General features: G+C 39.0%; 1 protein-coding gene across 1 annotated transcript in view; it reads right to left on the bottom strand.

Annotated features, from left to right (window-relative positions):
- Window positions 1–11,223, bottom strand: part of LOC118419576 (TBC domain-containing protein kinase-like protein) — a 12,366-nt gene extending 1,143 nt beyond the window's left edge. Inside the window, exons 1-26 of the mRNA XM_035826022.1 lie at window positions 11,165–11,223; window positions 10,484–10,709; window positions 10,024–10,096; window positions 9,730–9,844; window positions 9,293–9,366; window positions 8,838–8,985; window positions 8,556–8,625; window positions 8,363–8,424; window positions 8,129–8,190; window positions 7,522–7,670; window positions 7,016–7,148; window positions 6,529–6,631; window positions 6,265–6,314; window positions 5,938–6,031; window positions 5,680–5,715; window positions 5,317–5,415; window positions 5,055–5,117; window positions 4,657–4,783; window positions 3,603–3,653; window positions 3,162–3,245; window positions 2,851–2,936; window positions 2,596–2,632; window positions 1,934–2,095; window positions 1,381–1,553; window positions 908–1,083; window positions 281–443 (exon numbers count right to left, since the gene is read on the bottom strand). Coding sequence (XP_035681915.1) covers window positions 281–443; window positions 908–1,083; window positions 1,381–1,553; window positions 1,934–2,095; window positions 2,596–2,632; window positions 2,851–2,936; window positions 3,162–3,245; window positions 3,603–3,653; window positions 4,657–4,783; window positions 5,055–5,117; window positions 5,317–5,415; window positions 5,680–5,715; window positions 5,938–6,031; window positions 6,265–6,314; window positions 6,529–6,631; window positions 7,016–7,148; window positions 7,522–7,670; window positions 8,129–8,190; window positions 8,363–8,424; window positions 8,556–8,625; window positions 8,838–8,985; window positions 9,293–9,366; window positions 9,730–9,844; window positions 10,024–10,096; window positions 10,484–10,676 — 2,583 coding nt within the window. The 5' untranslated portion in view covers window positions 10,677–10,709; window positions 11,165–11,223. The remainder of the gene's footprint in view (window positions 1–280; window positions 444–907; window positions 1,084–1,380; window positions 1,554–1,933; window positions 2,096–2,595; window positions 2,633–2,850; window positions 2,937–3,161; window positions 3,246–3,602; window positions 3,654–4,656; window positions 4,784–5,054; window positions 5,118–5,316; window positions 5,416–5,679; window positions 5,716–5,937; window positions 6,032–6,264; window positions 6,315–6,528; window positions 6,632–7,015; window positions 7,149–7,521; window positions 7,671–8,128; window positions 8,191–8,362; window positions 8,425–8,555; window positions 8,626–8,837; window positions 8,986–9,292; window positions 9,367–9,729; window positions 9,845–10,023; window positions 10,097–10,483; window positions 10,710–11,164) is intronic.
- Between the last annotated feature and the right edge of the window lie 294 nt (window positions 11,224–11,517).

Raw genomic sequence — 11,517 nt, 5'->3', positions numbered from 1 at the left:
GGGCCTAGCCTTATCCTATGTTTCAGTGACCAACTATCACCTTTCTCAGGATCTGGACAATACTGACTGGCCATACTTCACACAGCAGTTAGGTGTCACTGCTGCAGTGTGAAGAATGCAGTCCCAAACATCACTAGCTGACAGTCACCAAAACATCATCTAGCTATTAATTCCCTGGTTGTGTACTTTTACTACTACTACTAAATCCAGTAATTTGCCACAAACTTGATGAAACTATTCATAGACCTCAAAATATAATTTGAAGACTTGTATGACTTACATTGTAGGTGTTTCTGCCCCCTTTTGGTCCCACGACCACCACCACCCTGCCCTTGTGCTGCTGTAGGGAGGAGACAGCAGGGCAGGGCACCAGGTCCCCTTCAGGGGAGAAGGCCGTGTTGAAGGGGATGTTGATGCTACTGGGGATGTGGCCCCGGGAGAAGCTGAGGTCAGGCTTAAGGAAAATACATGTAGAACTGTACATGGATAAATCTTTTTCACAACAAACTCTGCATGCACTGACCACTGATTCAAACTGTCAGCAAACATTGACCTGTCAATTTGTCAATTGCCAGAAAGTTTAACATATTTTTCTATGAAATTAAGTGGGGCTCGGTGGCTGCGAACATTGGCTGTTCTCTGAATGTTGTGCATGTGAAGCCAGCTTTATCAATACAATCTCAATCGTACATGCACTTCAATGAATACACGGGTCAATTAGGGTAAAACTTACCACAGTATTTAACAAATCCATGGTTCTAGCTGTAAGGAAAATACTACCTCTTCCACCTGGGTAAAAGTCACCTTTTCCAGAAAGTTTCCTTGAATGAATTATATTGCATTAACTGGAACAACTAACATTTCAAAGAGATATTATTAGCTCTTCTACATCTAATAAGAAGGATACTCTTCTCCTGCCCTGACGTCCACGATGAGGATTTTTGGCCGGCTGGTTTTGGACTTCTTGGTCGGAGACTTGCTGGGAGACGGGCCCTTCAGCTCACACAGCTCGATGAGATCCTCCGCAGAGATCCTGGGGCTCACTTCAGACTTCAGTTCCTCCAGGGTTAGAGGTTCTCTTGACTAGAGTAAAATATATGTGTGAATGTGAAGGAACATGGTGTACAAGATCATAGAGGGATGAACATGCAGGCAAAACTGCCCAAGAAGACCACTCAGGACTGATAAATCTAGTCTATGTGGACAAGTGGTTACTATAAACTTGATTAAACAAACCACGAAAAAGTGGTCACATTGACCAGGTGGTCTTTACTGTAGAGGCGGTCACTTGTACAGGTTTGTATTTCCTAAAATGGTTACTACAAATGCTAATTCGGCTATCTGTGAAAAATATACGACTGCACCTATCAAAAGGCTCACCAACTCGGTTCTGGGCTGGTCGTGGTAGTCTGTAGAGTAGTAGGAGGCAGGGAACTTGCGCTGGCCGTTCTTGGGTTTGGGGGGAGGGCGGGCATGTTTCCTGAAGGTGGCGCTCTTAGGGGTGCAGCAGAATATGTTGATGGAGTCTTGAACACACTTTTCAATGTCAGTACCTGTGAAAATGATAGGGAAAAAGACTTCATTAACTTTTACATCATGATGCAGCATATCCTTTTCTGTATTGCAAACATGTGAATCCAATTTTGCTGCATTGATTATATTACATACAAGTGAGTGAGCAGGATTCAAGTGAGGAAAATCATTTGTATACATTGAACTGCTGAGCAAAACATACAATAATCACAGTGTTTTCACTTTTGCTGTATTTGTGGTGACTTCTGTACCACTACCAATTCATAAAGCTGCAAATATATGTTTTCACCGTACAGAATGGCACCAACTGCAAATGTAAAACACAGGAAAATATACTACTGTGCCCATGAAAATAAATAAATTTGCAGTATGGCACCTTTGCAAAACATACTTGACTTACCTGGCATGTCAGAAAAGAGTAGAATGCACTCGTTGAAGCCATAGGAGAGCAGAGCATCCCTGAGTTGCCGTAGGATGGCCACCCCTATACACAAGGGTAGGGAGGAGTTCCCCAGTAGGAGGGTGTCCCATAGATGGAAGATCTTGTGCAGGGGGAACACGTCTGGTAATTGGAACAGCAACATGCAAAACTTGTAACATCAGCAATCTACAAATCTTGAAAATAAATTCATATCACTGTGCATACCATTTTTGATTATTCTTATTATTTACTTGAATGTGTATTGTATATAAGTTATTGTTTGTTTCCGATTATTTCTGAATATACCATTGTTGACTCTTATTATTTACTTGTATTGTGTATTTTGTTTCGGGGAGACAACTTGCAGAGGTGGTATCACCTGTTTTGTCTCCCCACCATTTTTATATGGGAAGTGTAATAAACAAATAAACATATGTAATACAGAATAAAAACAGAAAGGTGGTCTTCAGAATCGATCAGTTGTAACAACTGCACATACAGTTGAATACAAAAAGACCAGCTGTGGAATGTTTCTAAGTAAAGCAAAGTAGTGATAGATTTGGCCATATAGTGTTCTAAATCTCAAGGACATAACTGTTGAAAGCATAGGAGACAATGTGATAATACTAGAAGCTACTTACGAGCAAACATGGTCAGGAACCAAGGGATGGCATACAACTGTCGATAGATCAGAAAAAAACAACACATTTGAAGTCATGTCTTAATGTTAAAAAATCTTCACAGAAAAATATAATCAATAAAACCACAAGAATGCTTCTTAAAGTCCACTGTGCAATACATTACTCTTACAGGAAGGAGGAAAGGTAACTTTTGTACAAACATATTTCGAAGAAATCTATAATGATGATGATAATTATGGTAGAGGACCAAGTTACCTCAGGAATAAATCCAATGCTCTCCATGTGGTTGGCCAGCTCTGGGTCATGGAATGCTATAAGGTGGCTGAACACTGCAAGGTACTCTGCAATGATTGAAGAGAACATAACCATCAACTGTTCCCAAACTGATAAGATTTTCTTATCATGGCAATAAGAAATAGGAAAAATAAGAAAAGTACACAAGCTGCTTGTAAAGCCCAACCAGTTACTTATTTTAGCCATCTTTTCATTCTATATCTCTAAACAGACATGTGGTGCCATGACATGTACTAACTGTATTGATACATGTCTACATCAAGCTGTGGTACCTTGTATGACTGCAGAGTTGTCCTTGAGGAAGAAGTGGTGCAGGTACTTTGGGATGAAGGCAGACAGGCTAGCAAAGGCCAGAGCTGCAGGGGAGGGTGTACATGACATGTGTCAATCAGCAAACATATGTTAAGTGATTAGTCACTTACTGGGTAAATTCTAAATTCTAAAAATTCACATTATAAGATTCTAAAACATCTAAAAAATTTAGTATGTATACACATGTGAGATGTAAAGGCCACATGGTAAAAAAAAGAAACCAAGAGAAGGTACCCATATATATTTAACTATATATACAGGGTTGGAACTTTTCATCTAATGTTTTAAATTTGACATATTTAGATTTTGTGAAAATAAAACATCATACATGAATGAAAACACATGCAATAAGTAACTACTAGTATCTCATGTATACTCTACTCTTGCAGTCATTTTCTCACCTTCATCATTGAAGTTCAGATAGAGGAAAGGAGCACACAGGGAGTCAAGACCTACAGAGAAAAACAAAACAATACTAATACTTCTGACTACTTTGGTCATTGCACGGTAATTTTGAAGGTGCTGAAATGCTATCCAGCACTACTTTCCACCTCTTCACTCAAGTACATGGTAGCTTCCAAGGTACTGAAATGCTATCCCGTGCTACTATCAACCTCTACTCAAGTACCTGATAGTTTTTATGGTGCTGAAATGCTATTCCACACTACTGTAGACTTCTACTCAAGTACAAGGCGGCTTCCATAGTGCTGAAATGCTATCCCACACTACTGTAATTTTCTACTCAAGTACAGGGTATTTTCCATGGTGCTGAAATGCTATCCCACACTAATGCCCACCTCTACTCAGTACATGGTAGGTTCCATGGTACTGAAATGCTATCCAACGCTACTGACAACCTCTACTCAAGTACCTGATAGTTTTTATGGTGCTGAAATGCTATCCCGTGCTACTATCAACCTCTACTCAAGTACCTGATAGTTTTTATGGTGCTGAAATGCTATCCCACACTACTGTAATTTTCTACTCAAGTACAAGGTAGTTTCCATGGTGCTGAAATGCTATCCTACACTAATGCCCACCTCTACTCAGTACATGGTAGGTTCCGTGGTACTGAAATGCTATCCTACACTTCTGCCCACCCCCACAAAAGGTGGTAGCTTCCATGGTGCTAAAAATGCTGTCCAAGAGCCTTATGATTAGTAATTGAAGAGCTGATGTGTTATCTTGTACCTTTTTTTCTCAAATGGCAGATGCAATGCACACTAAATGCAACCTTAATCTACTGAGAAAATGTTTCTACTCTTTTTGGCTTCCTTCCAAATGTCTAAAAAGCCTTTTCCACTGGCATGGTAATTGGACAAGCAATAACATTCTGTACAAGATCCATATCCTCATCTCTTTTTACTAACAACTACAAACAGCCCAAATACAAGGTGATGGCACACTAGCCAAACGCTACGGTACTTGAAATGTATACATGTACAACCAGCATACCTTGCCAGTACACAAGATGAGGGTTGGAGAAGACCCAGGCCTTCAGGATCCTCTTGAACTTGGCGTGAGCAGCAGGGGACGACAGCAACTCATCGTACTGATGGCACCGGGGAATGTCCACTTCTATCTGTAAGGCATAAATGGTACATATATTTCTATGATTCTCTCCCCAAAAAAAGTAATTAAAATAGCAAATTACTGATACCAACTGAGTATTATTGATGCTAGATTCTCAATAAACTTAGATTGATAGTCATAATTATATCATTATTATTTGACAGTTCTATACTCTATTTTGTCATGAACAAATCTGGAAAAGATAACTAGGTAAAGGCAAGCAGGCAGGGAAAATATTAGGTGCAAAGCTTGAAGTACAGTCTGCCAAGAATAATACATACCTGTCTATCAATAAGCTGTGGTGTTTCCTTATCAATGGCATCATAGCAACCCTGTACATCTCCCTGTAGAGATACATAATCAATACATGTCAGAATACAAACAAACAAATCCTGCTTATGAAAGAAACAATTCTAACAAGGAAAAAGTACAACATAAGATATATAATAATATTATGTAGTATTGCGCAAATTGAAACAATGGATTTAGGTCTAAGGTTATCATATCAAAGTAGTGATGCAACAGAAACGGTCATTGTGTCACCTCCACTCCCAGCAGTGCTGCCCATATGTGAGCTCTGTTCAGAGGGGGAATGTCCACTCTGGCCTCCTTCCATATGTGTTCTCTTTTGTATGGGTAAGCCTGAAATTGTAATTGAGACTTGCCATGGGAAACTGTCTCAACCAGACATTCATTTTGCTGCATTGCCATATTGGTACAACAACGTAAACAATATTTACAGCTACTTACGTCTGTAACAAGACATAAGTGCAACTGATAAATCTGACAGTGAACACAATGATTTAAGTCTTGGTGCTTGTCTTTGTGCTTTTAACACATGAGAAACTTGACTTTTTACTGGGTCAGAATGGTCACAATGGATAAAGATGGTCATTAATGCCTTACCTTCAGTAAGCGCTCATACAGCACAACTCTGTGGAACTAGAGACAGAAAAAAATATTCATAGTTCAAATTGCTAGAATCATAAATGTTGACAAAAATTCATCAATTCAATTATATGATATCATACTGGGTTATGAGCCCACCTGATTTGGTTGTAACAAAGCAAACAGATACGAGAAAAACATGTTCCTAGGTAGATATCTTTTCTACTGGGTTAAATTTTCCCTGATATGCATTCTCAATGGTGCCATTGTGGTTACCTGGTACTCGATATCCCTCTCCCTGATCACAAGTGGCAGACTCTGTGTCTCTGACAGGTCATTCCCACTGGGGGATATGGGGGAGGTAGTTCTTCTGGAAACAAGACACAGAAGCAAAAATGGTCATAACAATGCACACCAGTGCACATCACAAGAACATTATTCTTAGTTACAAACCAGTGGTTACAAACATAGCATTACTTACATTCTATACAAACTTTAATTTCATGGTTGAAGCTGTATCACGGTAGTAATAGAAAACACATAATATTTTGCAGTGAGATGGCTAGGCAAAACATTTCGAGATTTGCATTGTACAATACTTACTCGTCCTCGAGCAGTGGAAAGAAAGCAGTGTCATCAATGTTTTCCAGCCTCTGAAATGGAGTAGAAAAATTATGTATCAGCTTACATCTCCCAGCACCTTAGTCATAGAACAAGTTTCTTGATCAAATGTATGTCATTTTGTCATAATGTGAAACTGAAGTCTATCTCCATATATGATGAAAAAAATATGTTAACAAAGCTGAAAAACAGCATGAAAAACAGCATGAAAGTTTCCTTTTCATAAGATATCAATGAAATTTGCACCTGTCTGAGTTCCTCTAATGACAGCAGGATGGTTGTGTCATCCAACAGGTGTTTCCTCTCCTTTTCATGGCCAAAGGTTTCTCCCTCCTCTCCTGCTACAACACTACAGGGAAGAATGGCTGTTTTAGTTCTCAATGTATTTGACTTTTTTCTGGCACAGTACAGAGGTTACTGAAGCAACTGGATAGAATTGTGTTAATGTTCAGATGTTTCAAACAGCATCTACTATCTCTTGTCAGTGACTACATGTAAGTCTAACTTTCCTCAGTGACTGAGTGATGACAGATGCTATCTAAATCATCTGCACATTTACAAAATTCTAACAAGCTGCTTGAGTAACTTTTTTTATTGTGGATGTCAAACCTCCATTGCATGTTTCCAATAGGATTTTTATTTTATGTTACACATGTTTGGGCCAAATAATGCTTCACAATCTGTATTAAACAAATATTAACAGTAGTGATAAGTGATACAAAAGGCCTCTTACGTGGGCAGCATAAAGACAGCAGGTTTGGGCTTGATGATGCCCTTTCTTTTGAGTTCCCCTTCAAGATCGCCCCCTGCCAGAGTCCAGAGGTAGTACACCTCGTCAAACCTGCGACCGGCAAGCAGGTCATCATCTGAAGAGCAATGGATGAAGGTGAATGTTCTAATATTTAGGTTTGCTGTAATTTTTTCACAATCATCTACTAGTAGTAACATACAGCAAAAGATAGGCTCATTTAAAATCTCATGTAGAATTTTGCACTTAATTTCATGTATCACCCATAAAGGATTTGAATATGATATAATTTCACACTTTTTCCTTTACATATAACTGTCCGATGTCCTAGCCACTTGTCTTTCCTTGTAATTTTACAATAATCTTTAAAAAATCCTCTCTCAGACTATTAGCTAAATGGTCATCTAAGCTTCAAAGCTAACTTGACACTTTCTGTTTCTTGAAGATATCTTATGTGTTTCTTGAAGATTACTAGTAGTACATAGATTTACCAATTTCTATCCTTCCATCAAACTCAGGCAGCTCCAGGTCTTTACATCTGAGTTCTACAGAGAAGAGTTTGATGTTGTTCTTGTATGGTGGTTCTGCCTTGGATAACTCTGCAAAAGCCTCATGCTGCAGTAGGGTGCTGGGACTGGGTCTGAAAAATACAGTAAAACACACCAGATTTAGTGATTTTGATGTAGACTGGTGTATTTGTCTCTTTCTACATTTAAACAATCCCAGTACATAATACGGCATTGGACCATTCTGCAAACGCTTCATGCTGGAGTAGGTTGCTGATTCTGGGTTTGTAAGATACAGTTTTGTTATTGTTTATTCGGTGACGTGAGGGAAGGCAGAAGCCTGTAATATCCCAAACACACCGGTCACCTTCTTGAGTATTGGGTTCTTTAATAAGCAGAGGTTTGACACCCAAGAATTCCCTTTACAAATACTTAATACTGCTGAATACATGAACTTAATGTCCCCTCTGAAGACCTGATCGCTGAACATAATACAATCCAAATTATGAGTACAAGGCATTATGAGATTTTTTTTAGGCAAACGAAATTGTATTGTTGAAATTCAAAGAATGACTTCAACTTAACATCATACCTTTTGGAAGGCGAAACAGTCAAACAGAGCTGCAGAATTGCTCTCAGATCCTCAGGTAGATTCTATAGAAAACAAATTATTGTTATTATGGAATGATAAAAAAACAAACACTGTCCTATTACACTTAAAGTGTATAGCAAATTAATGGAATTCCCAGCATAAGGGGCACATAGAACGTCTAAAATAATGTAGTTACAGTGGTGTTATGAAGTTCAACAGACTCCAAGTTCGTACCTTGATTTTGTCCTCTGCATGATGATCTTGTATGATGCTGTCAAAGGGGTGAGATGCTGTGTCTGAAGGAATGAAATGAAACGAAAGTTGACACAGATTTAAACCCAATTTGAGGAAGGAATACAGTCCTAGTTTGATGTACATTTGCCATAGACCATATACACATTTACATGATGCATAATGATAATCTTACCTGACTTTGTGTAAGCTAGCATCTTTTTAAAGACATCAGCAAGAGTACAGTGAGCCCACAGTTGCTCCCCCTGTCGGTAGAAAAAAAGTCTTGAAGCTCATTCACTTTGCCTAGGTTAAGGAAAATGCAATGTTCACAGTCTACCATCTATATGTTCACTATTTCACTTAATTCAATTAGCAAGTCAGTCAACTGACATTTCTGCTGAACCAATAACAAGCAAGAACAGCACACCTTTAAACACAAATTAAAACACATCAACATCAAAACAGGGCTACATACAATGCAGAGCTCCAACAGGATCATCCCCAAGGCCCACACGTCCACCTTAGGACCAGATAAAGGCATATCCATTTCTGTGTCATCATAGACATCAGTATCCACAGGAGGGCCTGGACACAACACCTCAGGAGCCAGGTACTGTGGGTGGCTAGGGTGAAAATACATATGGATCATGTATCTAACACCTACATGTAGAATAAAAGCTTTCATTCAATGCAGTCAGGTAGGGAAAAAAACTAGTAGTTTTTCTTGCAACCTCAATAAAAACAGTTGGCTGCTGTAGGTATGGCAATGAACATATAGATAACCGCAACAATAACTGTAAAAAATATGAGGATACATATATTCTAGCCATGTGATCACATCTAATGAATTAAGTACCTAAAATGAAAGTTTTTTTCTGAAAATGCTTTGTTAAAACATCAGTGGAAGACTTATCAGCACCAAGGACTTACCCAATAGGAAATGCCACATCTGCCCCTCCTCCTGTCATGTGGTACAGTCCAAACTTGGACAGTTTGGCTTTCCCCTTTGCACAAAAAAACACAAGCCATTCTGTAAGCTCAGTGCTTCAAGGGTTGCAAAGTGTCATTAAACAAGTACAACTAGACAGCACATGCTGGAAGCATGGAAACCATGTATTTGGCTTCGAAAGAAACTTGCCAAATACATTTCAGATCAAAGTACTATGTACTTAATTTGACAAGAGTTGCAACATGTAATAAGTAGATTTGTACCATGCTGTACTGCAGGTGTTTAAATGAACATTTTTATTAGAATAGAAGTAGAAGTGTGTTAAACTAGGTGTTAAACTATCATTTAAGCAGTCTTTTGAAATATATATGTGTACAGGTGTTGTTGAAGGATATAACTTTACTAATGATAATCTTACCTCTGGACAGAGGAGAACATTGTGAGAGGACAGTGCCCTGTGAACCAGTCCATGCTTGTTCATGTACTCCAGACCCAGAAGCACTTCAAAAGCCAGCTTTTTGATTTTGTTGGGGCTGATATGAAGACAAAGTTTAACATGATATCAAACATTGCATTAGCAACGCTTGTCTTTAACGATTCAAACAATCATTAAGCTTTTCTGTAGTCATACAATATGTAACAAAATTTCAAAAGGAGCAATAATCATACAGTCATGATACATCTGATGCTAAATTTTGTATCACATATTTACCTGGAGAGTCTTCCTTCTTTAGCGGCCAGTCTGACATTATCTTCATAGTGTTCCACCACAACGATTAGTCGTTCTAAAATCAGAAATACAAATCTGTCATACAAGATCAAGGTTATCTTCATAATCCATCCCACTAATGGCAATTATCTAAGACAATTAACTCCTAAAGAAGAGACCAATGTCTTAGTAGATTTGACTGATTTGTTGTCATGATAAAATGTCTATTTTATCAAAGGACACAGACCCGCTGCTTGAAATATTCAAATGACGAGCCTGGCATAAGAGGCATAATCCTGGTGTGTATAAACCTGCTCAAAAGATGGGAGAAAGATGGGCCTGGTAAGAGCTCACTATCATGTCTACCTTGTCCCCCCAACCTGGATGTCAAGGGACAAGACAGGTAGGTAAAGTAAGTATAAGGCAATTAAGAGGATGCATAACTATATAGAAATGAACGTACCATTCTTCCCTCTGGCAAAATCGATGTACTGACAGAGACGAGGATGGGTGATGGTCTTCAGCTTCTGTGCCCTGCCAAGGATCTTGATGGAGTTAGGAGTGAGGGGCAAACCGTTACTGCCACACTTGTCATGGGGGTGGGCAGAGGCAAAGAAAGTCGACACCCCCAGCTGTCCTTTCCCAAGAGGAAGCATGATGTGGGACCTTCTCAGACAGTGTTTACTTCACTGAGGAAAAGCAGAGAGGTTCATGATTATTTCAAACAATGTATTTACCAAAATACATCAAGCAACGCAGAACATTGAACTCAAGAAGGATGACGTATTACAAAATTGCATCAAGTAACGGGGTACAGTGAAAAGTTGACCCTATAGCCTTGTTGAGACAGTATTGGTAGTGAGCTGCTATCTACAGTGAGTTTGCCTAGCACATGGTATTGCAGCACATAGCCCATGTCCTCTGGCCATTGACAGTGGGGCAGAAATTTCGTTTCACAATGAATACTTCCGGGAAGACAACGCCCCCCTCCCCAGTCATTTTAAAACGTCACAAAATACACGCTGGGACAAGGAAAGCGTTAGTTAAGTCTACACTAAACAATCTTAAAGTTTCGCGTGCTTCAACAACGTTGTCATTGAACGTTGTCTCTGTCAAAATGCCAATTAAACGCCCCAAAACTGACCTGACCGGCTACAAAATTTCAGAAAACCGCCATCTTGACCCTTTGAAATATACCACTAAGAAATGGGGATGGAATATTTTATACATAAGTATTGTTATGACCTTTGAATCATCAAACAAAATTATAAAACCATAAATAAAGCTTTATTTAGCAACATATTGTCTTATATTTGCTTCAATAGCCATTTGATAAAGAAATACCAAACTTTTTACTGACTGAGACACCCCTGATGAGATGGATGGTTGCTTCCTGCTTAGCGCATGACCTTTCGCCTCATGAACTTCCCCCTGACTGGAAGGTAAGCTGATTTTGTTCTCTCTCCTTTCACCGATTCTTTTCATCAGAAATTCGTC

The sequence above is a fragment of the Branchiostoma floridae genome, chromosome 7 (genome assembly GCF_000003815.2).
Source record: "Branchiostoma floridae strain S238N-H82 chromosome 7, Bfl_VNyyK, whole genome shotgun sequence".
Classification (NCBI taxonomy): domain Eukaryota; kingdom Metazoa; phylum Chordata; class Leptocardii; order Amphioxiformes; family Branchiostomatidae; genus Branchiostoma; species Branchiostoma floridae.
Note: the sequence above shows the minus strand (reverse complement) of the source record. Positions and strands in the feature narration are given on the sequence as shown.